The sequence below is a fragment of the Caloenas nicobarica genome, chromosome 5 (genome assembly GCF_036013445.1).
Source record: "Caloenas nicobarica isolate bCalNic1 chromosome 5, bCalNic1.hap1, whole genome shotgun sequence".
Classification (NCBI taxonomy): domain Eukaryota; kingdom Metazoa; phylum Chordata; class Aves; order Columbiformes; family Columbidae; genus Caloenas; species Caloenas nicobarica.
In genome coordinates, this window is record NC_088249.1 from 28616092 (window position 1) to 28641490 (window position 25399).

General features: G+C 41.2%; 1 protein-coding gene across 6 annotated transcripts in view; it reads right to left on the reverse strand.

The window, feature by feature from the left end:
* NUBPL (NUBP iron-sulfur cluster assembly factor, mitochondrial) overlaps positions 1-25399 on the reverse strand; it is a 151590-nt gene that overhangs the window by 43274 nt on the left and 82917 nt on the right. For 3 of the 6 annotated variants that reach the window (XM_065635980.1, XM_065635985.1, XM_065635986.1), the window contains one exon: positions 23895-24823. The exons of 2 other annotated variants lie outside the window; for them this stretch is intronic. In XM_065635980.1, coding sequence (XP_065492052.1) covers positions 24761-24823 — 63 coding nt within the window. In that variant the 3' untranslated portion in view covers positions 23895-24760. Of the gene's footprint in view, positions 1-11043; positions 11119-23894; positions 24824-25399 lie in introns of those variants that run through there. One more of the 6 variants, XM_065635984.1, reaches the window with a different exon arrangement.

Consider the following 25399-nt stretch of genomic DNA (forward strand, 5'->3'; position numbering starts at 1 on the left):
CAGCTCTGCTGTCCTCCTGGTTTCACACAAAATGTCAAGGAGGACCTCACAGCAGCCCTTACCACTAATGCAGCTGCCAGCCCTCTGACAATAAGAATCCCAGTTCCACCAGTGATCCCAGTTCCACCACAATAACCTCGCAGGTACTGGCTTGTTCTCAGCCCACTGACAGAGCACCTGCTAACTCCCTGCCATTTGCCGCCTTTGCCTGTGACATGCTGGGCTTTCCCAGCTTCCACATGGATTTCCACAGTTTTCTGACACCTCGAGACAGATGAGGAGAGAAAAGTGGAAATGTAAGATAGAGAAAAATGACAGAGAAAAATGAAGGCTGATACAAACAAGCTGAAAGATAAAAGATGCCTCCAAGTTTATTCTGCAGCTTTCCTGTAAGGCGAGAGAATTTTCTGTTCTGCAGTGTTGCTGCCTCATCTCAGTTCCTAGACTACTTTGAAATGATAAATCACACCAATCCCGAGCAACAACATGCAGCAAAGCCAGACATTAACTGCTGCAGAAACCAAACACTTCACTATAAAGATCACACGTAGCTGAGGAAGACTTTTTCTAACTCTAGTTCTGCCGTCCACTTGCACATCTGAATTCCTGCATGGTTTTATATTTATGCATCTCATGTATTTATTAAATATTCGGAATACTTAAACAGGAGGTGGTGTTCATCTCATCTGTCTGTATCATAAGCTCTTCATTGCCCTCAACGCAAGAAGGAAACATACTCGAAAGTGTAAACTAAGTCACAGAAGAATGGATATAAAATAAAGGCGGGGCAAAATCAGAAAAGGACTGAATGAGATACAATTAGGAAGAAACATCCATGGCAAAAAGAGTGTATTTCTATAAATAGGTTGTTAGTAAAAAGAAGACCAAGAAAAGAGGTGGTTTGCTGCTCATAGGGGGAGAAAGCTGTCAGCAGAAGACCTGTAAGAGGTCAAAGCATCGAATTTATTTAGCCGTAGGCAGTTTGCTATCACTAGTAGTACCAACAACACATGAGTTAATATCTCTGCCTAGAAGAGGGAGAAAGACATTAGAGAGTAGCTGGATGTTTTCAGTTCACCTGGCCAGGCTAATTTCATCATGGGATACTCGAAGAAGTTGGCGAATAGTTTCAGACCATTAGCAGTTATCTCTCAGACCACATGGATGGCAAATGCAGAGGTCCAGGAAAAGGAAAAAAAGAGCAATAGCGTGCTCTTATTTAAAAGAGGTGAATGGAAGGGCTAGGAAATTTCAGACCAATCTGTGCAAATACTGTAGCAGCAGCAGCAGCAGTTTTGTAGCTTAGATAGTGTAGAGATACACATCAGAAACGGTTAATAGGGAGACATCATGCATTTTATTGACCTAACTGATGTAAATTATAAAAAAAAAATGAGAGATGGTTTCAGGAGCAAAACCCCTTTTATAGTAGTCAGGAAAAATATTGGAGCAAATAAATAAACTACTTCAAGGACCTTAGAAGAAGAGAGAGAGAGAGAGAGAGAGGGAGAGATGAGTAAAAGCCAATAATGGATTTGCCAAGAACAAGTCATGTCAAACTATTGTAATTTCCTTCTCTGACAAAGAAGCAGACCTGGCAGATAGAAAAGAATAAGTGCATGTCATATATCTTGACTTATTAAGGCTTTTGACACTGTCTCACATGACATTCCCCAGCACAAACAGGCTAAGGGGATAGTCTAGATGAAACTATTCAAAGACATGCAGAACTGCCTGGGAAGAAACCTACACAGTCAAAGTCAGCAGAATGTCACTGTCAGAGTAAAGGATACGGAGACTGGGCAGCAGGATCTGCAGCGATCTGCAGGTCTCTGCCCGGGTCTGCTCCTGCTGCATATTTTCACGGGCAGCCTGAACATGGAAATGTGAAGTGCATTTATTGCACCTGCAGGTGACAGAATTCTAGCAGGGCACAAGCCGTTCGGGCAACAGGCGAATTAAACAGACCCGAACCACAACCAGCCCACCTTGCTAACGCAGCTTACTCGCCACTCTAAAAACGCCAGTGCCTTCAACGTCCTCCCACCTTTAGGAGACCCTCTGAGCAAAGAGTGAGAACAACACAGCAATTTTTTTCAGACTGGATTTACACGTTTGAGCTTACTCTAGGTTCGAGGAAAACTGTAAACCACATGGGGAGCATTGCAGGATGGTAGCTGGACTTTGGGAAGATGGACATGAACCAGGTGAGGGTCTGAGTTGAGCTGGAGAGGAACCAGGCCAGGAGGCAAAGAGGGGCAGAAGATACTGCAGGATGGTGGGAGGCCAGGCGGAGCTGCAGGCAGCAAACCACTGTATTTGTAATTAATCGCACCTTCAAATACTGTTGCCTGGGAGCGCGTGTGTGTGCGTGGGTGTAACAGGAGACTGATGGGCCACAAGACCCACAGACCCCAAACGCAGGCTGGTTGCCCATGTACAGACATTACGGCTCAGCGCCGCTTCACCGCAGGTCTGACCACGTGCGACCGTGCCCATCACGACAGACAGCTCCTCCGGGGCCGGCTGTGAGCACCGGCCCCACACCAGCCTGCATGGCCCTGGGATGCCTGCTCAGACCCTTGAGGGTAGGTCCATCGCTGATGCTGTGATCTGCTCCCATGTGCAGCCAAGCAAATCCCCAGCTGACTCCTAGGGAAGCTCCTCAGGGCCACAGCAATCTTCTTCTTCTCCCTGCAGGGTTCCAGGGATCTCTGGTGAGAGAGACCCTGACAAAAAAACCATATTTGAAACTGCACCATGATGGGAGTGTGAGAAGTTTGTTTATGCTGTGTCTGAGAATGATTTCATGCTGCATTATGTTGAGAGTCATCGAAGTCCTGCTGGTGGCTACACATACAACTTCTGAGATTTGGGGCATTGCTTTATTGTGGTTATGTCCAAACTCCTGCTTGCAAATAATGCATAAATTAAAAACAGCAAGGACAACCCCCCCCCATTACTAATTTGAATATGTTCCTTCTCTTTTTAATATTTTTAATGATCCAACAAAAAGTTGCTGTCACCTGATTGACCAGTCTTTATAGGCACCAGTCAGGAAGGTTGATGGGGTGGAGAGCTATTGCAAAAAGCCACTGACAAGGTACATACTGACATCCTAATAACTAGCATTAGCTTCTGAAATCACATACTAGGCACAGTAAAAATTATCAGTGCAGAAATTATTATTGTGGCTAAGAGGCAATCCCCGAAAAACACTATTCATTTTAATGGCAAATTGCTGGGTAAGTCTCAAAGCTGAAGCAGGAACAGTTGTAGCTCGCATCATTCCTGTATAAAGTGGCAAGATTTATAGCCCACAGGATGTGAAATTTTGTGTCTTACAGAGACCAAATACTGCTGTGTACAATTTATGTTTGCTCATCTCTTGGCCAAGGAAAAATAATTTGTAGTACTGCTCTGTCAGGGAAAACCACTCAAAGGCATTGGTACTGGGTAAAATGAAGGAAAATAAAAGGAAAAGGAAAGGGAAAGGGAAAGGGAAAAGGAAAACAGAAAAATCAACCCATCTATATTTATAGTGGTCATTTTTCCTGCCCTATCCCAGCTGAGAAGTATGATGGAGGCCTTCATTAGAAACTGAATAGCAAAGAATACACTGCAGAATAAACACAGTTAATTTGCTCTTATATATGCAAAACCAGAGAGCAAATATTTTAAAAATATTTTTATTCATCTACTAAAAGATGTAACTTAGCATCTGTTTATCAAGCGAGCTAGCTTTGCTCACCAATATTTCAGCTGAATTTTAAAAGAGAAACACACAGAAAGAATTTACCTCCACTAAAACTTGGACAGGGATGCTTATCTTTAAAGTGCACATAATTTCATTATGATTATTGAACTGGTGCCTTACTTGCAGCATTTGCTACCCAGAAATCTTTGCTTTCCACAAACGAACAGTAAACATCAGTAACATGGGCGCACACATTTTGTACTAGATGTGGTGCCATGAAGCAAATGAATGAAGCTAATCAAGGCGCCTATCTCAGGATTGTTTTTACAGTTCACATCCAGCTCAGTTTACAGCTTAGCAGCAAGCAAGAGGTATAACAAAAGCACTTCGCAAAGGCAATTTGAAAATGTAATTGCTTGAAGTCATTGTCAAAGCCAACAGGGGCACAAGTTTATAGGACAACTGGCAACAGGGCACAAATACTACTTGTATGAAAACTACTGTGCGTTTAACTACAAGGAAATTAGCGTGTAGTGGCAGGCAAACAGCACAGTGAGTACCATATCATTACAAGATTATAGCCTTCTGAACCACAAGGCAAGAATACAGGTTATATGCTAATTAGTTTTGGATCTACTAAAGGTAATTACATGGTAATCTCCATGTAGTTACATGGCGTTTAATAGGAAACCCTACAAACTAATCATATAATTAAAGAGTAATTGCATGATACTCCTGCCCTGTGACATCCATGGTAGCCAGATAAATTAAAACTGATGGAATTTCACGGCATAGCCTATGCCTGTTACCAGACTTCAGGGCAATACCACGTCTTTCAAGACATTGAACTAGACAGGAAACGTATCGAAAGTCAGGGAGCTTACTGCTTTCTCAACACACAGAAAATAGCACCTCATGCCCAGAACCACTGCTGGTTTCCACAAAATTACTAGGAAGAGAATCTCACCATGTTCTTTGGTTTTGTCCTCTCTTGAATTTGTTCTTTCCTTTTTTTTCCCCACTTTTCTCTATAATTTCAGTCTCCACAGCCTCTCAATCACAGCCATCCTGTCTTTCCTGTCAGTGTGTACAAGGCAGCACCAAGTCACCTGTTGCTTCTTCACATTCGCTTGCTCACATTTTTTTCCCTTTTCTTCCTCTTACAAAATTTCAAGTAATTTTGCAACTTTTTTGTCGTGAAAACTTGACCATCTCTTTTCCTTCTTTATTTTTCCTTTCCCCTCTTCTGCTTTCTTTTCCTAGGGACTCTGTCTCCTCTCCTTTCTGCAGAGGACCCTGCCATGCAAATAATAAATAAAGTTACTGAAAGTCTCCCCTCAGTCTTTCAAAACCCAGGACTGCAGCCAGCGAGGCTCCCCCATTTTCCAGGCATCCTTTCTGCCTCTCCTCAGCAGAAGCTGCTCACTGCTGCCACACTCTTTTCTCCAGGTTGATACCCAGACAACCTCTCTGATGATTCCTAACAGGTTACACCACAGCCCACAGCAAAAGTTGCACAGCACAACCACCTGGAAAGAGAAGGATGAGCAATGCAGGTCAGCACACAGTGCTGGTCAGATTTCAAAATGTCTCTCGCGTGAACAGCTGCTGTTGCAAAAATTGTTTCATTCCAGAGTGGACTGAAAAATGGGCATTTGCCACAAAACAGCATTAAAAATCCAGTAAATCAAAACATTTCATCCTTTTTCTTTTTATTTTTTTTTTTAATTCTGCATTTCATTTTCTACTGGCTAAAATCAGGGTTATATAATAATACAATTTACAGCAAAAAGCCAGTGCAAAAAAAAAAAAAAAAAAAAATCACAATCAAGGTCCCTGCACAGCTCAGTTTCAATGAATTTCTCAAAAGAAAAAGGTCTGTCCAAAAGTTTCCAACCCCATGTAACACTAAGTCTGCTTCTGGGGCTTCCCTAGCCTGTTGGAGGTACAGAAATCTCCATTCCAAAGTGCGAAAGCAAGGGAAACATCAAACTAATAATCTGCTAAGAGCACAATGCACAATCATCCATGATGCCATGGACTGTGAAAGGACTATGCAGTCTGCTTAGTTTTAAAATACCAAGTCACATTCACTGCCCTACTGAAGCCCAAGCTTCAAAATGTTGCTGAAGCCCACAAGAAGGAAATAAATGCTCCCTTCCCTTTTATTTTTCTTTTCTTTTCGACAGACCTCATTCTGCCTGACCAGAGCACAGCACCAACAGTGGGTACTGCTCCATCCTCAGCAAGTGAGGAACAAAACAGAGATGGGTACGCACACTGACGAGAAGGAAAGCTCCTGCAGGCTTCGCCGCAGTGCAGCCCCACGAAAAGGTAAGCAAAGCTGTGGGTCTGTCCATAAAAACAGAATAGACGATAGAGGGCAAAAGTAATGACTGACGGTATCATTCAATACAATCAATGCCCTGTTCTCACCTTTCACTTTATTATTTCATACTTCTTCACTTTTTGTAAAGACCTAGAGCTGGATTTACCCAACAATAACCGAGGGCCCTGGGGAGTCCGCTGTTACCCTTGAACTGCTCCCGGCAGCCTGAAGAGCGAGCTGTGCTGAGGGGGAAGAGAGCCCAGATAATGCCTAGAAAAACATTAATTTGGTCTTTCTAGTATGCTGAGCTTCTCTGACACCTTGGAGGGAGATACAGCTGCTTCTGTCCTCCCACCTGAGGAGCTTTGAAGCAACACGACAGACTGGATCCAGCCCCTTGTGCCAGTGAACCGCTGATGCGAGGAACTACCATTCCTTTCAGTAAAGTCGGCCCACAACTTTTAATTGTGTAGCTCCTAGAAGGGATAATGGGAGGGAACGGGGGCAACGAAATGCTTTCATGGCCACTTCTACCTTGGCACGGGAAGGGAGGTGGTGTGCAAGCCCTGCAAAGCACTCCCAGGCCTCAGGGCAGGTTTTACCACCTGGATCTCTGAGCGCCCAATGGCGGTTCAGAGGGAAGAAAACAAAAGCCTGTACTTGTCAGGAGAGCTCCCTGAAAGGGAGTGTGACATTGAAAAATTATGTCCAATTGTGAAGCATTTTGGCACTGAAACAAGTCTGCTGGGCCAGCACATTCACACTACACAGCAGGCCCCACGTGCTCAGCATTAAATGGGCAGCTTGCTAACTAACAGTCCCCTCAGAGCAGGGGAACCTGTCAGCATATGGACTTGGCATCTAGGTTAGTCAGTGCTGACTCAAATGTCTGGACAATTAAGTGAAGCTAAGCAGCAAGCACGAGTAGCTCACAGTATTACTTCAATTTAGAGATAACAAAGACTGATTAACAGTAGCGATTACTAGCGTAAAACAGGCTATGGACTTTTTTTTTTCCACTATAAAAGTCTGCACACTGTGCTGATATTAACACTTTTCAGAAATGCAATTCCATTTTATTAGCATACAGAAATAAGCTTCCAAAGCAGATTGTGTTTTATTAGAGGACACTGGAGTGACGAGATGATTCTCTCCATCACTGCTTCTCTTTCCACCACCATTGGGAGCATCATGACCCAGTCTCACAACACCCACTCCATCCCCAAAGTCATTACAGCAGTGCCCTCTTCCTCCTGGCTCTGTGCAGCCCTGGGTCACCGCTTTCAGCAGCTGAGGAGCTGTTTGAAAACACTGCAGGTCTGTTGTCCCAGACTTCCATCTGTGAGGGAGCAGAGGAGGGGAGCAGCACTGCTCCTAAGAGGCACCAGGCAGGTCGTTCTCTTACCTCCCAAAACAACTTTTACTCACTGATCTGATCAGTATTTCAAATATCCATTATCTCACAATTTGCTAAATAGTTACGAAATCTCCAGAAACCCTGGGGATACTGTGACTGAGGAATACCCAGGGGTTGGTGATACGTAAGAAGTCTGGTCAAAACTAGGTGCACCAAGGCTTAATGGAAATGGAAACCAGCTGGACATTTGAAAAACCGGTGCTTTCCAAGTCTGTGTGAATGGTCAGTCACCCTGGGCTCTCAGTGTGGAAGGGACATCTGACACATGTATGAACAGGACAGGAATCTAATGGTGAGCCGTAAGAACTGTCACTTGCCACAAGCAGCATTTTTGGGCCATGCCTCTAAATTTATATAGAAAACACATCGACTCACTTGGCAACTGCAATCAAGACATTTTACTTGGCCAGAAACACCAACCTTTGCGTGTTTAGTAGACACTGGTTACTAATGTTCATGCTGTGAATACGCTTCCTTGTGTGTCCTCCTTTTCATCTCTCCTTCTATCTTGGATGGGAATATCTCACCTCTTTGCCCTTCACCACACACAAAGGCTGTTGTTACCAAGGAGCTCTGTGTGCTAGCACACTTTCATCCGACCAAGGAAAAAGAAAGTGAGAGGAAGTACAAATAGGAAAGCATTACATATGAAGAAAAACCCTGAGCAAAAAGTCAAAAAAGTAAATTCATATGGATCAGTCACCTCTTCACCTCTCAGGTTGCTTATGCACATTTGAGACAATGCCTGAACCTGAAGACATTAGGAGCACTGTCAAGATGAAGGATTCTAAGAGAAGTTAAAAGCTCAGCAGAATTTATTAATATATAATAAAATATATATATATTTAATTTAAAATATTTACAAGCCTAGCAGAAGCAGGACTGGGGAAACAACGGCAGAGAGCCTGTTTGTAAATATTTTCAATTAAAAAAAAAAAAGAAAAAGAAAAAAAAGTTTGATTACATGGACAAAAAAGAAAAAAGGTAGATGTAGAGGTTGCATGTAAGCTGTGTAAATTAACTTCTAGGTCTCAGGGTAGGTTTTACTTCCTGGATCTCTGAACACCTGGTGCCAGTCTAGCAAGAAGCAGAACTGGGACTAAGAGATGCTACAGGGACAGGAAGATTGCAGCACTGGCAACTGAAGAACAAGAGGGATAAGAAGGTAGGAAGGAACGGAGGCCAGGAGCTAGAGAGAGGAAAGGAAGAGAAATGGAAATTATGGAAGAAATGGAGAAATGGAATTATGTCAAGACTTGGCTTTATTCAGTCACCATTTATTGGTGAAACAATATTTTTCCAGAAGGTTCCCAACCAGCTGACCTGCATCAAGGATACAGCTGATTTCAGTCTCCGTGTTGTATGTACCGATCTGGTTGGTACAAAAGAGCAGAAATCAGAGCAATTTCAGGTGATTGCATAGAGTCCTCAGTAGCCGCTTCACTGGAGCATCAGCAGGAGGTCAGACACAGCGCTGAGACCAACCACCCATCCTGCATCCCGCCCCTGCCCGGTGCTCCCACACGCACCACGGCAGCTCTGGGCCTCCTGCAAAAATACATACACGGCTTGTGGCAAGAGGAGGGTGTTCCAGGAGGGTCATTTTCTGTGTTTGTCTGATGTTAGAGGGGATGAAGGTGCTTGCATCCAGCAAAGTCCCTCGTTTTTTGACTCTGGTCCATCTAATTCAGGAGATAGGTGAAGTCCTTTGAAGAGTCATTCTATCTGAGATCTTCATTCACTTGCAGTCACGCTGCAGCCACTGTCTGGTGCCACAGGATTTCCTCTTTCATTGATCAGCCCCATTTACAACCCTATTGACCCAATTCACCACAGCAGCTGCAGTAAAATATGGCTACAGAAAGCTAATCCTTTCTGTCAGTATCTAAGCAATACTTTAACAGCAATGGCATTTTGCCCTCTATCTCCACAACCTGCAATTTTGCCAACTTTCACCATTTTATTAAAATACTCATAATTTGGGAGTTTATTATGTTGACTTCCAGGAACACAAAATAGTAAGGTTCTAGTCTCCACAGCTGCAGAAACCTGTGAATACTGCCTCAAATAGAGTCTCAAAAACCACAGGCAGATAAAAAGGGTTTGTTGGTTGGTTGGTTGGCTGGTTTTTTAGCTCTCCCTAAGCAGATCATGAGTTTTATGCAGCCTGATGGTTTGCAAATTCAGTTTTGGCGGTACTGAACTTGGGATCACTCCAAGTCAATATTAGCTCTTGACGTTCTGTTCTCACCTTCATTTTTGTTTGCCTAGAACTGGAGGTCACATCAAGCCATATAAAACACATGATTTAAAATATTAACGTTTTTGAGACCTTATGCTGACTTTATTTTAGCCACTCTGACCTCTTTCGCCCCTGGAAATGAAGCCAGAAAAGGCCAGCGATGACTGAATTCTCTCTTTATAGCATCAGCTGGTGCTTGAGAGCTGCCACAAGAGAGGAACCTTTTGGTGTCTGAAGTCATCTAGTTTCAAGTCGGATAAAAGTGTTTCGTGCTTCCCTGCCACTTCCCATTTCTTCCTTAGTTTTAATTGTCTCAACCTGTGCAAATACGCCATGCACTCAAATGGCCACCTCCTTTGTCAATCACTCAGATCCCTATTTTGATAACGCTCCCTCTGCAATGCTGCTTAAAGCAGCAGGTCAGAGAAGAGACTTCAGGATTTGAAATTTTCCATTAATTCACATTGTGCGGAAAAATCAATACTCAGCAAGTGTACGGATGCCCTGACAGGCCATATACAGACTGTGCAGCTTGATAATTATAATTTCTTTAGTAGGTATGCCATGCATATGAGGAGGTATATCATGCATATTGGAAACAGAGAGGTTATATCTAGCTCATCAAAGCTCCAAGCCACAAGAAGTAAGCTTGAAACACATATCCAAGTGGTAAAAAAGTAAGCTCTAACTAACCATATCTCAGTATGGAAAAAGAAAACTGAAACAGTCATCAGAAAAAATCTGGATGACAGGACTGTTCCAGGCTAAGGTCATCATTCTAATGCAAAATCATAAAGCAAAACTCAGTACTGGTTTTGAATCTTTAAATTATTCACAGCCAACAGTGCCCTTCCAGGGTTGGGTTCCCTGTTCAGCATTTCACTGTCTCATTGCATTGAAAAGATGTTTTCCTTGACCTTTGCAGCCTCCCCTTTTGTGCACTACCTGGTATCTTGATGGAAAATATAGATATCTACAGTAGATAAAAAGAGAAAAAAACTCCTCAAACTCCAAACTATTTTCTGACTTCTCTAAAAAGAAAAAAACCTCAAACATAAATTCTTAATGCTTTTTACAAAAAATAATCATTTATTAAACAGCATGTGCTTATTAATAAATTACAAGGCAACCAGATGTAGAAGTCACTTTCAATATGTTCTTAAAGGTGTTTATGCTAATGAGCAGAAGCAGAAGCATTTTTAGATGTTTGTTTGCATGGGGAAAACACTAGAATAAGGCCATGCCAAGCGGTTTTGAAATGGAAGTTGATAGTTACCGGCTGTTCTTAAAGAATATCTGGTCGTGTTCCTTCATACACACTCAAGATGACCCTTTCCTCTTTAGAAGTGATTTCCACTCACCATTTTCCAAAACGATTGCTTGGCAGTCCCCTATCCTATAAAAATGCATTTCCATCCTTACATGAGTCATACCTAGACAGGTGAATCAATAGAAATAATACCATTTTAATAGAACAAGTATTTTAATTGTTCTGTGAAAGCAATACTAAATCACAAACTTTTTTCTTCTTTTAATGTCTCTGGCATAACAGGAAGACTTACGGTGGTGAGGAGAAAGGAAAGTGTTCCCATCTAAAAGAACAGGAAAATTGAATTCTTCAAAAATTTTGAGGTAGGGCCTTCATTTCATTATTTTAGCCCAGGAGTGCAGGCATTTAGCATGAACCTTTATAGTCAGCTCTATGTGCAAAGTAAATACGAAGCACACAGGTTTTAGGTGGAGTGTTATTAGGCACAATACATAAACAAATGTACCAAGTATTGTGTCCTTATATAAAAGTAGCTACACAAATGCCTTATTGTTGTATGAATGCTGAAATTACAGGCACAGAGGAATCTGGACTGAAAAAAGCTTCCAAATAGTTTTGATAGTGCTGTTTGCATCTCTTCCTAGAGACAGGTTTACACCTCTTCACAGGCATTCAGTTAGTTCAGACCTGTTTGTTCCCTGGAGCGGGGATTCTTTTGTGTGCCAAATTTGAGTACGTGGGTATTTTCTGTAGAAATATTACACCTTCTTGGTATGCAGGCATCAAGTATTCAGGATGCAAATGAAAATGATATCTTTGTACAAACTGTTGTATCAGAGACTGAGATAATTCCATTCCTTCTGTGTATTTTTTTAACATTACAAAATCGGGCTAAAGCCCGATTTTTCTCTTCCTGGTGACAGCTACCAAATCCAAGCTGTGGTCTATGCCATCTCCTTGTATTTTATTTTAGCAATATAACAGAGCGGATTTCTCAGATGACACATCTAGCAAGTTTCCTTGACTCTCCTGTTAACATTTGTGACAAATCTATTTGTTTTGCAGATCTTGGGGGAAGACTCCAGGGGCACCTGATCAACCATCTCAAAACTAGACGAAACCCAGAGATTGCAAAGCAAATCTCTTCTTCAGTAAATGCTGTGGTCCTTTACCTAGCCACACCAACTATGCTTTTAAAAGGGGGAGAATTGCTCCCTTTTCTTCTTTGAAATCTCGATACTTGCATAAGCTGGGTCAAAATATCATTGTTATAAATGTAAATTGCAGCATATCCTGAAATGCGAATTGTACGCTTTTAGAAGAGAACATCACAAAAACGTAGTCACAATCAATTAGCTGGATTTAGAAGCAATTATATGTGGTGTACATCCTATCATTATATATTTAGCAAACGATCTGAACTGATTGCACACCTATTTATTTTTGTCAAAGCCTTTCAAATTCATGCACATAATAGGAACTGCAGAAATAATTTTAACAATGAACCAGTATACAACAGAAAAAGATTTGGAATAAAAATCCTTATAAAATAAGCTGCGATTCTTTCCAGTTTGAAAATCAAAGACTTAATATTACCAATTCTGCTTCGAAAAGGTAAAGAAAAGTGTATACATATTTTAGAAGAATAAATAAATGTATTGAAAAAAGCTTCTTTTAACACATTGTATGGGTATGCATTAAATATGAAATTACCAAGGAACAAAAGTTTCTTGGTATCTGTCATGAAGATAAAGCCAAGAAAAAAGGGTATTTTCTGCTAAAGAACTAAATTAATGGAATCAACCTCAAATTACTAGACTGCTTAGATTGGTGCATTCTAAAAGTCTTCAACCAAATGTTGCTGCCAGCTCCTAAATCTCCTGCTATTTAGAACTTATACCTAAGATTTAGCTCAATGTTCTCTGTTGAATAACAGTCATTTAAAGAAAGCAGAAGAAGGCAAGAACCAGAGAGGTCCGGGCTTATTTTTTAAATAGTGAAAGACAAAAGGAAAGTCAACGAAAAGAAAGTCACTGACTTTCGGAGGGGAAATTTTTTTAAGAAAAAAAGTGATAATTTTTCTATATCTGTCTCTTTGTAGATGCAGTTTACAGGTTTTATGTGGTTAGTTGCAAATAAGCTTTTCAGCAAATTTCAAACAAATACAATGCGATTTTTTAAATCCTATTCCTATCACAGGTAATTAGATAATTGCAAGATAAACAGCTGTGTGTTGTTTCATGCTTTTACAGCCACTCGAAGAAACAAGTGGCTGGAGCACAAGGACTATGCAATGGTACTGCAAGTGTTTGCACAGAGCTGCTGAAGAGTTTAGCACCGTGACTTTACTCTGACGTTAAAAAGGCGACTCTACATGATACAACAGCTAAACGTAGTTGTGATCTGTAAGCTCTTCGCAATGCAGAATGAACCTTAGGGGTAAAAAAACCTGCCCCCGAGCCGCTTATTTTCTTTTAGATTAGTAAAGGCTGTTGTTTCACCCCCAAAACAGAATGGTGAGATTCAAGTTATGAGAAGAAACATCCCCTTGTTTGGAGAAGTTATGGCAGGAGGGGTGATTCTCACAGTTGTGAGAAAAATATGTGATGCTTCTCTTTGGAAGAGAGGGCCTAGGTCAAATTTCTAAATTGGAGGATTATTGCCTTAGTTACACGTGTGAGAGCTTCCCTACGCAACTACAACTCTTCACCCCTTCTGCTCTCCCCCTTCCTTGCCCGCTAGTGAAAACCGCACTTCTACAGGACTTCTTTTCTTTAAACAAACCCTGCAGTTAGTTTGCAACCACAGACTTGTGTGCATCTCTATTGTCTGTATTTCCATGCAGTCCCAGCACCTGCCTCTGCACGCAGAGCTTCGTCCCTTGCTGAGAACTGTCACCTCCTGCCCCTTCCATCGGTGCGGCCCCCGAGCAGGTCGCACCCGACACACACAGCTCTCACCCGTCGCAAGGAACGAGCGGGCAGGGTGTAAAAGGGACCCGTAGCACCTGGATTTGATTTACAACCACGAAAGGGTGAAATCCACTAGGAAGCAGTAGGGATGGGCTGTGCCCTCATCGGGGGCTCTAGGAGATGAGCCCCGCTCAGCCCATCACTGAGCCCCAGGGCTGGTAGCGAGTTCCCACAGCCTCCTCTGTCTCCCAAGGGGTTCACTTGCTTGGGAAAATTTCTCGTACCGAGAAATGTTAGGAAAAGCACCTTCCTTTTATAGTTCTCACAGTGAGAACTGCGAGACTGTGGGCTGATTTTCCTCTTTCCAGAGGCAGCCAGTGTTTCGAGCCCCCGTAACAGAAGGAAGGGGCTTGGTCCAGGGTGTATATTACAAACACTGACATTTCACACAATGTTTTGCGTCCCTTTAGAAAGACTGTCAGGATCGCTGCACCAGACTGTGACAGACCAGCCCGCTGCCGGGGCCCCGGTGCAGAGCAGCACGACGCAACGTTTGCTTTGCATGACGCTGAGCAAGTCAACAGCACAACACAACAGGAGCAACAGCGTTGGTAACCGCACCAAACGGTGCCCTTAGGCTGAAATCTGGATTGGGCTGCAGAACGGGTGGCCCCCATAAAGAGATGCTGGTCTGCAGATGATTGCTAACTGCTAGAAATACACTTAAACTGCATCTAAGCCTCTGAAAGCAGTGTGATTTTCTGCTGTTGTCAGATCACTTGACGTTGCTTACACCAAAACAACAGCTGAAGAAAACATGACGACAAATGCTGGTAATGAGCAGTTAATACAAGCTCCAGGATGAACTAGCTTCGACTGTATTTCTGCTCTTACGGGATCATTGTTTCACAAAAGCATCTTCCAATGTAGCTCGTTAAAAGAGCAGGAATGCTCAAAACTCCCTCAGGGGAAGCAAGGCTTGAAGTGAGCCCAGCCGAGGTTTCCTGGGAGAGAGGATGGATCAGCACGACTTGTGCACCGTGTGCCTCCCCAAGCATCAGCAAAGCTGTGTGCCACAGACCAGAGGTCACTCAATGATTTTTGGACCACCTGCCAAATTAAAGTCTCAGGTGTCTTATAGAACAAAATCCCTGGAGGTCAGCATTCAGCAGTTTCAAGGGTTTAATCAAATTGTTTGCGTACAGTAGTGCCAATAAATTGATCTTAATCAAAATGCAATGATCCTCTTGAAGACTAAGGCGTTTGTTGCCAGGGAACTTCGCAGCTGCCAGTCTTGTCAAGCAGTAACTGGCCTCCTACAGAGAGACAGTGATCTGGTTCTACACAACGTACCACAGGAGTGAAATTAATTCTTTTTTACAACTAGGGATTAGAAGTCTCAATATTTCTAATTTGCGGAGAGGTCACTACTCTTAGAGCTTGGCTTTGAGATGCAAGCAATTCCTTACCTTCTCTGTGCTACAATGCAAACAACAAATCATCCTCTTTGCATTTTAGTGTGACCACCTCTCCATGGATGCCAGGCTCTATTATTTCATATCTTAGTGGCACTAAGCTAGAGAGCAGAGGCTACAGAAAATATGCGTTTCATATGTCCCATCAGAAACCATAAAACTGTATCTCATAAACAGTTTTCTGAGTTTAATTTCTGAGTTAAACATATCAAACACTGCCACTTTAAAAAAAAAACCAACAAAACAAACCAAACAGTTCTCTTAAAAGTCTATGAATAACACACTTTCAAAAGAACTTGAAGAGCAATAAAAGCATTAGGTATAAAAGTCTTCACATTTTGCTCTAAGTATTGCTTGACAAGCACATGTTAGAATAGTAAAGGTTTTTTCAAAACATACAATTACTCAAACAGAAACCAATCACGTGTGTATTCCTCCTCCTAGTTTTGCAGTTGAGCCGCAATGGAAATCAGAAGACGTACTGCATGCAATGCGTGAAAGCACAATGGGACATTTTCATAGTATATAAAGGGAGGAAATAATGAACTGTTTTACAAAGTGATGCAATAAGTAATAGTACTAAAATCATCAGTGAGCAGTGTGCTAACAGGCAACCAGAGTATGATGATGCAAAAAATATCAGGACATATTCAAACTAATTGAAAGAATTATATGCAACACAGGTACTGATGAAATGTGCACAGAGAGCTCAGTCACTTTTTGAAATTACAGTAATCCAAATAGTAAAAATACCGTTTACCAAAGCCATGTGACTTAAAACTGCTACTTTACAATGCTGCAAAAGGGGTCACCTTTGTGAAAAGGCCAGAAAAACAGTAGAGAGGTTCCAGCTTTCCTCCAAGTTTCCATCCTCACCAGTTTCATGTGCAGACCTAACGTGGGAAGGCTATTTCCTCACACCGTTTTATTGACCCTCAGTTGCCTCTGTGTCCCAACAGGCCCTACTAAGTCCTTCCTGACGAAGACGAGAGCGGACAGCTCTGCCATTGCCACGGTCCCCAGTGCCCGGCAGAGCACTTCCCGAGGCGCTGGAGTGACAAGGCTCAGGTGTCATTGCTGGAGGGGCATTCTCGGTGCAGCATTTTAGCTTGTGGACGGTAACGCTTCAGAACTGCAGGGCCACCCATTGCCTACAAATAACGCGGCATTACTCAGAGGGTAAATCAAAGCAACAATCATGACCCGTCACAACTGCCAGGAGCAGCCAGGTGCAATTTAAGAACATGGTTCCCAAGTATTCATATTACACACAGCAACTGTCCTTCTGCAAAGAGAACACCAGCTACTAACAAATATTGACCAGTGCCAGCCTCGGCAGGGATACTGTACAGTCCGATAAGAAGTGCTGATACATTATGGAGTAAATAGATCCCTGTTTTCCTGGGGAGGGTAGAAGGCAATGTGAAGAATAAACATTTTGGTGAGTCATTTCCCGTGTTAGGGACAGGTGAACGTTCAGGCTAAAGGTTCAACGCGGTCACAGTTCGGGGTGTGACTTTTCTCAGTAGCAAATCACAGAACAAGTTTGTATTTCAGTCTGGAAGCGGAAACTTTTGTGGCACTGTCTGAAGGCTGCTGGCTCCTCCAGTCAGGGCATGCACACACTGCATCAGAAATCTGGGTTCAACAGATACTCGTCATGATCCTTAACCGGGACAATTAACCCACGTGCTTCTCAACTGTCTTGTGCATTTTACCTGCCACAGTTCGCTATTGTTCCCATGCAAATGAAGATAAGGTTAAATAAAGACATTCATATAAAAAAACCCCAACCAAACAAACAAAAAAACCCAAACCCAGAGCTTCATGTTGCTTGTGTGTTTGTCTTCTCAAGATCTGATTGGTGCCTGGTTAGAAGAGTTCCAATCCGACTACTGAAAATAATGTTCAGTTAGTATCTTACAGTGACCGTAATTCCTGAAAACGAAACAGAAAATAAAGAACAACCCCATCATTCATCCTTTTGTTTTGAAGAAAATTATATAATCTCACTTCAAAGCATGAAATTCCCTCTTGGAGCTTCCATACATAAATATTTTTATCTGACCAATCCACAGTAGTGAAGTGCCAGAAATGCGAAACACTTCGTACAGAAAAAACTGACCAGAACAGGATGAAACTTCAGGTTACTTTCAGCTCTGGCACAGTAATTCAGTAAGGTATTCAAAATGATTCCTTGGTTGTTGGTGTCACCCAAGTGTCAGGAAAAACGCTTCGCAGTGATTATATATCCTGCTATTGTATTCAACTTCGGCTCCTGTGGTAAAGACAGCTACAATGCTAATTTGCTTTACAACCACCCTGGGATGACACATTATCTGTGGTAAAACAGGCCGACCAAAAACTGAGACATCCCGTTTCTCAAGTAACGTTCCGTGGCAACTGTTTTCAGCTATTCACTTGTAAATACATTTCTCAATAGCTTCCCTAACATGCAGAAATTGCGTCAGAAATGAAAACTCCTGATGATCCGCAGAGATCTGCTGTTTCTGTTCTGCCACCTTTCTGAAGCACCAGGACCAGCACGTCCCCGGGGTGCTGGGCACCCCAGGTCACACCTTCCCCAGCTGCACATTTCTGGCAGAAGTGGGACAGATACATTCCCACTTTTATTTCTGACAGCATAACTGCTTAATTTCCTTCCATAGGGCAGTGACATTTACAAACTAATAAGGTATCCCCTGCTTTGCCCTGACCCACCTCCCTTCACTAAAAATGTAATTCTGCTTCTATTTCTGCTGTGCCAAACAAATTCCTGTTGCTTCCTGGCATGAGGTCATTTCAGGCAATGCTGGTACATCATCTCTCTTCCCTCCTGTCACCTGCTACTGCAGATTCATGTACAGGATTCAGTACACAGGCACCAACGGTGAATAACATTTAGCTTCTCTGAGTCATGCTCTCTGTGAAAATGGCAGGCCTTTTCAGCCAGTGGAAAGCAATCCATTTCAACAGAGTTTCACCAAATGTCTTCATTACTACTACTTTCTTAAAAACAAAGACTTAACAAGTGTAAAAATGGGAATATTTTCAGTAAATTACTCTTAGCATGTTCCGTTTTCAATGTTCATGAGCTCTAAGTTCTTAATAATTAAAAGGCATTTTATCAGCAGTTTCATTTTGTATTAGTGAAGATATTTTTCCCATCGGGGCAGCAAAACCAACAACATTCACTGACATAGCAATTACAATTTCCTGTATTAAGCCAACAGGGAAGAAGGCATTCAGCATCAAACAGCCCTGTCATTTCTTTCTCTAGAGGAAAAAATTTCTAGATGTGTTACCAATAGTCAAGAAAAACTGCTTTAGAAAAAGAGTTTTATTTATACTGTAGAGAAATTAAGCCGAAAGTGAAGTAGCACTGTCTGTGTTAATAAGAAATGCATTTGTAAAACACAGATTTATAAAAAAAGTGCAAACAAGCAACAAAAATGCACAGGCTTTCTAAAAGCTTAGGATATTAAGGCATTACAAAAGAGATGCCAGTAGTGCTGGCACTCACGAATAAATGTGGATTTATTAGACCAAGTTTTCAAAGCCTAGATGCTTACGAGGCGCATTTTCCCAGCCTTTTAACACTTGTTTTAAAAAGTAACTCTCCAAAATAGCCATTGGGTCCTATTATCCTGCAGGAGGAAGTGGGGAGCGTGAACCCCAACCTCCCCAACTCCATCTGAAATGTAATTCACTAGAAGACTCAAGGTATCGCAGGCAAAAGCCTGTTTATATGGAAATTCCTCCTCGAAAGAGAGACACTAGAAAGTTCCCGATTCAGCAGATAAAACAACATGTAAACTCATCCTGGCCTGTGTGACCAGCCTGGAGACGCATCTCACGCACCCTCAAAACGCTCACAGCGGAGCGGGGAAGTGTTCGGGCTCCCGAACTTCTGTACATTTCAAAAGTTTTCCTTAATGAGATGCAAAAATATTTGCAACATTTACACACTGGAAGAACACTCCAAAATTAAAACTACCCAATACGGGCTTGGCTTAATAAGGTAGTTTCTCACTCCACTTATTTCTCCCAAATACGCAGCCAAACTGGACTTTAAAAATACATTATAGTATTTCTTCAATATTATTTGAAAAAAAAAAAAAATCACTGAAAGTAAAAAGGAGAAAGTACACATAAGTACCACTAAAAAGTCATTATAATAAATAAGTTAACACATTTCAGAAAAGCAACCAGAAGTTTGTATTCTTAAAATAGACCTTGTTTAGAACAGGAAGCGTTCATGGGGGAGGCAAGTGTGGGGAGTCTCCTGCTTTTCTCCCATAGAAAACACAAAACCTCTGGACCACAGGAAATAACACAAGTTTTAGAAAAATCCCAGTGGTATGAGTGAAAACACTTGAAATAAATCTGTAAGCCCTCAAAACGATGTTAAAGAACAACAGATGTTCTTCCCCCACTAGCTTGTTCGAAGACTCACATCCTCCCTAGGAGAAGTCATTTATTTGCATTGATTAAAGTGGGTATTCAGATCTAGGCTCATACAAACAGAGAAACTGAGAGCAATAGGCGCATAAAGAATGGCAAGCTGTGTCTGTCCTCTTCTTGCTGAAAAAAAAAGGCCTCCCTGAATATGTGAATGGAAAAATACAGACCTTTGAATATACCTTTTATTCAGACCTAATATTTTTATAACGTAAAACAGAACCCGCAAGAAGACATAAGTCTTAAATTTAGGCTGAAAACTATTTTCGGGAAAATATTTTTCTTTTGCTGTGTTTTTGTGATATGTGGCTGATACACCGGTGCCTTAGCTGATAGGCTGCCAAAATAAAATATAATCATCTTGATAACTCCTGTCATCATACGTCAATTCTGAAATTAAATCAGCAATTCAGATTCATCTTATTGCCAAGCATCCTTAAGCAGGAGCCTTTCCCCCAACCATCTCTGCTAGAAGTAATCCTGTTAGATATAAATGACGAGAACAATATAGGCCCAGATGTGGCCACGAGAAACTAAAATGACACATGGGTACGAAGGTCCAAAAGCAGAACCTCCCAGCCTTTTCTCAAGTCTGTAAGCAGATACAATGCCAGACACTACCCTAAGAATTGATTATTTTATTCACAGACTCACTAGGTAAAAACCATCAATAAAGCTGGGAGCAAGGATCAAACTCTAGCCCAAGTTATTACACTAAAAAATAATTAGCTGTGATTAGGACTAAGTTCCTTATGCCTTCCACAAGCAATACAGCTTTATCAGAAGTGATGAATGCTGCTTGACAGTTCTCAGCAAGGTCTAAGCCAGGTGGCTGAGGACCTCTCCTAAGTTTAGGAACTCTGGATTTGAATCTTCTCAGCCAAAGCCAAGCATAGAACAAGTTTCTTGCACGTTGGGCAAATAGTGCAAATCTTGTGGGAAAGTCAGCATGGGGAACCTACCCCCCACCAACGGTATCTAGAAAGACAGGAGCAGTGTCTGCGACTTGGGTACCCGAGTCCAGAGCTCCCGCACCAGTCTCGGGGTTGGTGGTGCTCTGACAGCAGCTTTGCACAGCTGAAGTAAGTACCAAAATCCCATTTATATTGTCACACAGCATCTTCAGTGCCTTGGCCTTTGCAAATGAGCTCTGCAGCCCGCAGAGCCTCTCACAGCTCTTTAATCTTTCACCTGAGGAACAGAAAGGGTTTGCTTTCTTGTTGCTCTCCTGCTGTTCTTCTCCCACAAACATTCTTGCACCTGCAAGCCCAATATTGTGAGAGCGGAGTCTCTGGGTACCTGGAGATATTCCCACTGGCATGAGATTGACCCCTTCTTTATTCCCTTTCCCCCCGCCGCTTCATTGCAGCCTTTGGTTTACATTAGGGGAGAGCAATAACAGCCTGAACAAAGTTTACCAACAAACCAGTATGCAGCTCCTGACCTGGATCAGAGCCGGCCCTCATTGGCACAACTGCATCCCGAGTGGGGAAAACCTGACAGGGAGTTGGAGTAGGTCCAGGTGGAAACCATGTACTTACTAAGGGACAGATATAATGGAGGGATTCACATGCTGCATTGGATTCAAGTGAGTCCAACTACTTCGAAGCAAGCTCAGAATTACAGGAGGTTTTTGTTAACGCACTGAAGAGGACCTGCTTCTGCTGGTTTTCCTCTGAATTAATGTTATTTCATCACCATGATCACCAATCAGAACAACTGAAATGGGTTGTAGTTTAAAACTCAAATGAATTAGTAGAGAAAAACTGATTTGCAAACTACTCTCCTCTCATCGCTTCAAGTAACAATTAAAGTTCTCACAATAACAACACATTTTTTAACATTTGAAGGAATGAACAGACCATAGTCTCAGTGGCTCGACAGTGCACAATGACCTGAACATGGTGGTAAAAATTTTATAGCAAAATACTTCACTGACACAATTTCATACTCTTTGATTAAAACCCAAACTTGTGAAAGCCAGGAAATGCACTGTGTTAACACAGAGCCCATGTGGCTCCTCACCCAAGAAACAAGAGGAACTATCTGCAAACACAACTGTGGTCACTATACAAAGGGCCGTGTCGTGAAAGCAAAAATAACTCTGACAGTGATGCGACGTGATCTTGAGAATCTTGATCTTAACCTACACAGGAGGTACCTGGGACTGATATTCGCCTGTGTCCCCACTCCTGCCTGCTTGGCCGGGCACCTCCCCAGCCTTTTCTCATCCTCTGTGGGATAACTGCAGCTTAACAGTGCTACAGACTTTAATAATTCTGTGCTGGAAACCCATGATCACAATAATTTTGTAGTAAGTCTCTGTTGCTCCTGAGCAAAGAGCATCTACCCATACAGCGCAGGAAAACCAGGTCCTACTGTTAGGATTAGCATTTTTAGAAAAAAATGTACTAGCACACTAGGAAATATCAGAGAGATGAAAGTAAAATATTGGAGTGGAAAAGAGCAAACAACACTGCATGTCAAGTCTATAATCTGTGTTTTTAAACTGTGGTTAAATGCCACTGTCTCCTGCCCAACCTCCAACTGATCCCACCACCCACAATACAGTAACTTGTATCAGTGATTTTATGAATGATGATTTCAAATCTTGTATGTTGACTAGAATTCATTAACATGTATTTAACAGTGTACTGTATAATAAAAAGATATGTGTATGTGAGTGTGTGTTTCTATAACATTCAGCAGCAACAGCACTGTGTCAATGCCCTTCGGTGCCTTTGCAGGAGAGCAGGGCTGTGAAACACATACTTTTTCACTCGTGAGAAGAAGGAAAGAAAAGCAAAGTCCTACTTGCTCTGTACAATTATAGATATTCTTTTAAATGACTGATAATTTTTAATTAATAAATCAAGTCTCACTTACTATATTGTGCAACCCTTCCACAAAAATATTAATTAAATCTGAATTTTCAGACTGGCTTAGAAACTATATTTAATCATTATAACCAGTTTCTTGATAAAAGCATTCGAAATAGTTCCGCGGGTGAAAGATTCAACAGAGCAAAACCACAGTACTTAATTAAAAGGAAAGAAAAAGTTAAAAGAAGTAAAAATAACAGGACATTTGAAAGCAAACTTCATCCTTCAGCTAACACAAGAAATAATGAGAAAGAAAAGGGAAAACAAACAACCCTTATATCTGAATATGGATTGTTCACCCAGTCTCAACATGAACTGGGTGTCAGAGATATTCAACAGAATGAAAATAATAAATACCAAAGTTCAGAAAGTATATTTTGCTAAAAAACAGTATAGAAATCCCAGTTATTCCACTGAGATTTATTATTATACTATGCCAAAACAACCATGGGATTACTTATACTTATCAACGATTACAATATGTAAAGCAGAAGCGAATAAATATGTGTAGAGATAAAACTCCATTTAAAAAAGTAGTAAGTTATCAATAAAATATGAAAGTGTAGAAGACTAAGCCAGCTTTAATTTTTGTAAAATATACTGGGCAATTTAAAGGAAGTGAATATTTGTGTCAATTCTACAGGCCTGGGATAATATGCTACTGAAAAAGCTGAACACTGATATGAGATCTCAAGGGGGAGGGTGAAGGCGAGAAGGATCAGAGATTGACTCGAAGCAAAAAAAAATAATAAAAAAAAAATCAACTGTTTTAGACTATATAATTTACATTTACAAAATCACTTCAGCTTGAACTTCAACCCATAATTCGTGTCTAGATTTCCCATGTAAATTCTGGGTAGATATTACTTAAATATTCTTGAAGTTGTATCACTTCAATAAGAAAAAATAATTGCATCCAGAATTATGAATAATTATTTGAACTACGGGGAAAATCTTGGTCCCACAGAGGTCAACATCAGAACTCTCTAGTGTGGTTAAATTCCCAGTATGGTTTGGCTAAGATGTATGTTTAAGATACCCACACTTGACTGTGTAAATGAAAAAGCCTAAATGTCAACTCAGATATCTAAGTGTCAATGGGAACTCCTTCCCTGAAGGCATAATCTTCCACTTCCACACACCAACACAAAAATTTAAAAAATCACAGAAATATAAGGCAATCAAAAAACAAACCAGAAGGCCATACAGTTTGAGACCAAATTTTTCTTTACTTCAAAAACATATCTTTATGTTCAAATTCCAAGTTGCTGCACTGTAATTGGTAAATGCAATCTTAAATTTAAGTTATCTTGATCATTTGCACCCCCTGGCAAACTGAGCTCACGCACAACATTTGTTTTTTATGAAGACCTGGGTAACCTAAGTCTTCTGTCTGGGTCCACTATAACGCAAAACAGTCAAGAAAGAAGCCTCAGGGTCACGTAATCCATTCTCCACTAAACTCGATAGCCTCATGATCGAACATTATCCAATAATGAATGAATTTGCTCATGATCCATCACAGGAACTCTTCAGAGTATACATAGAATTTTTTAAATTTTCTTTTAAGATGAACACACAAGAGTACTGCAGTTATGTAACTGAATTTGCTTCTTAAAATTTTGAAGAACTTAAGGTCACCTTTGTAGTTAACCAAGTAAAAAGCTGAATCAAATTTACAGGAATTAGAGTATGGCAAATGTCTTTTTTAAGGACTGCTTATGCGCTGGCACCCCTCTCGCCATTCTGCTCGGCTGGAGCAGCTGGTTTTTACTCTTGACCTTAAAACAGGATGCATGTAAAAAATGTACTTCACCCCTTCTTGCCTGATGATGTTACAATCCAGCAGCTAAATATTGTCTATCATCTTTTGCACAATTCAATCCATTTGGACATTGCCAAACGGTGATCTGAAAAACAGTAAATATCACAATCATAGTTTAACCTCCAGTAAAATAACTGCTACAAAGTTCTCAGGATTCAACCACGGCATCCTTATAATTAGGTAGCAGGACTCTTCTGCGTTGGTCACACCAAAAGATCACTTTTTTGTGTAAGTTTCAGTGAGACACACTTCAAGCAGGAGGTTTTGGCAGTCGTCTTACTATTTCCATAGCTATCTTTAGATAGGCTTTAGCCTGTAAAAACAGAAACATATGTTTAGCACCTTTCATGTCCTATAAAAAGGAATATTTTACATCTCATTAGGTATATGTTCTTTCACACACCTTCAAAGAAGAAAAAGTTAAATAAATGGGTTCAATTTAGTTAGTTTCGTGTTTAGGAAAAATGATGCATTAATACATAAGTACAAACATTATTTAAAATATTGGGGGCACGGTTAAAATTTAACTTTGGTATTATTCTCAGAATAGAACTTGACTGAACAATCTGTCTTGAACAGCAAACAGAATCAATATTCTTCTGGAGGAGAAGTGTTGAGGAGGAAGGAGATTCTTTAGTCCCACAGGTACTATTGGTTATAAACTTCCCTCACCCTTCAGACTGAGATGCATCATGCACAGGACTGAGACAGAGAATCAGAGGAAACAATGACGTTCTCAGAAACTTTTTAGATATAGATAGATAGATAGATAGATAGATAGATAGATAGATAGATAGATAGATATAAATAATTCATTACAGACTAGACTACACTACAGAATTTCCTATACAGACGTTAAAAATTAAAGTATTTTCAAAAAGAGACATCT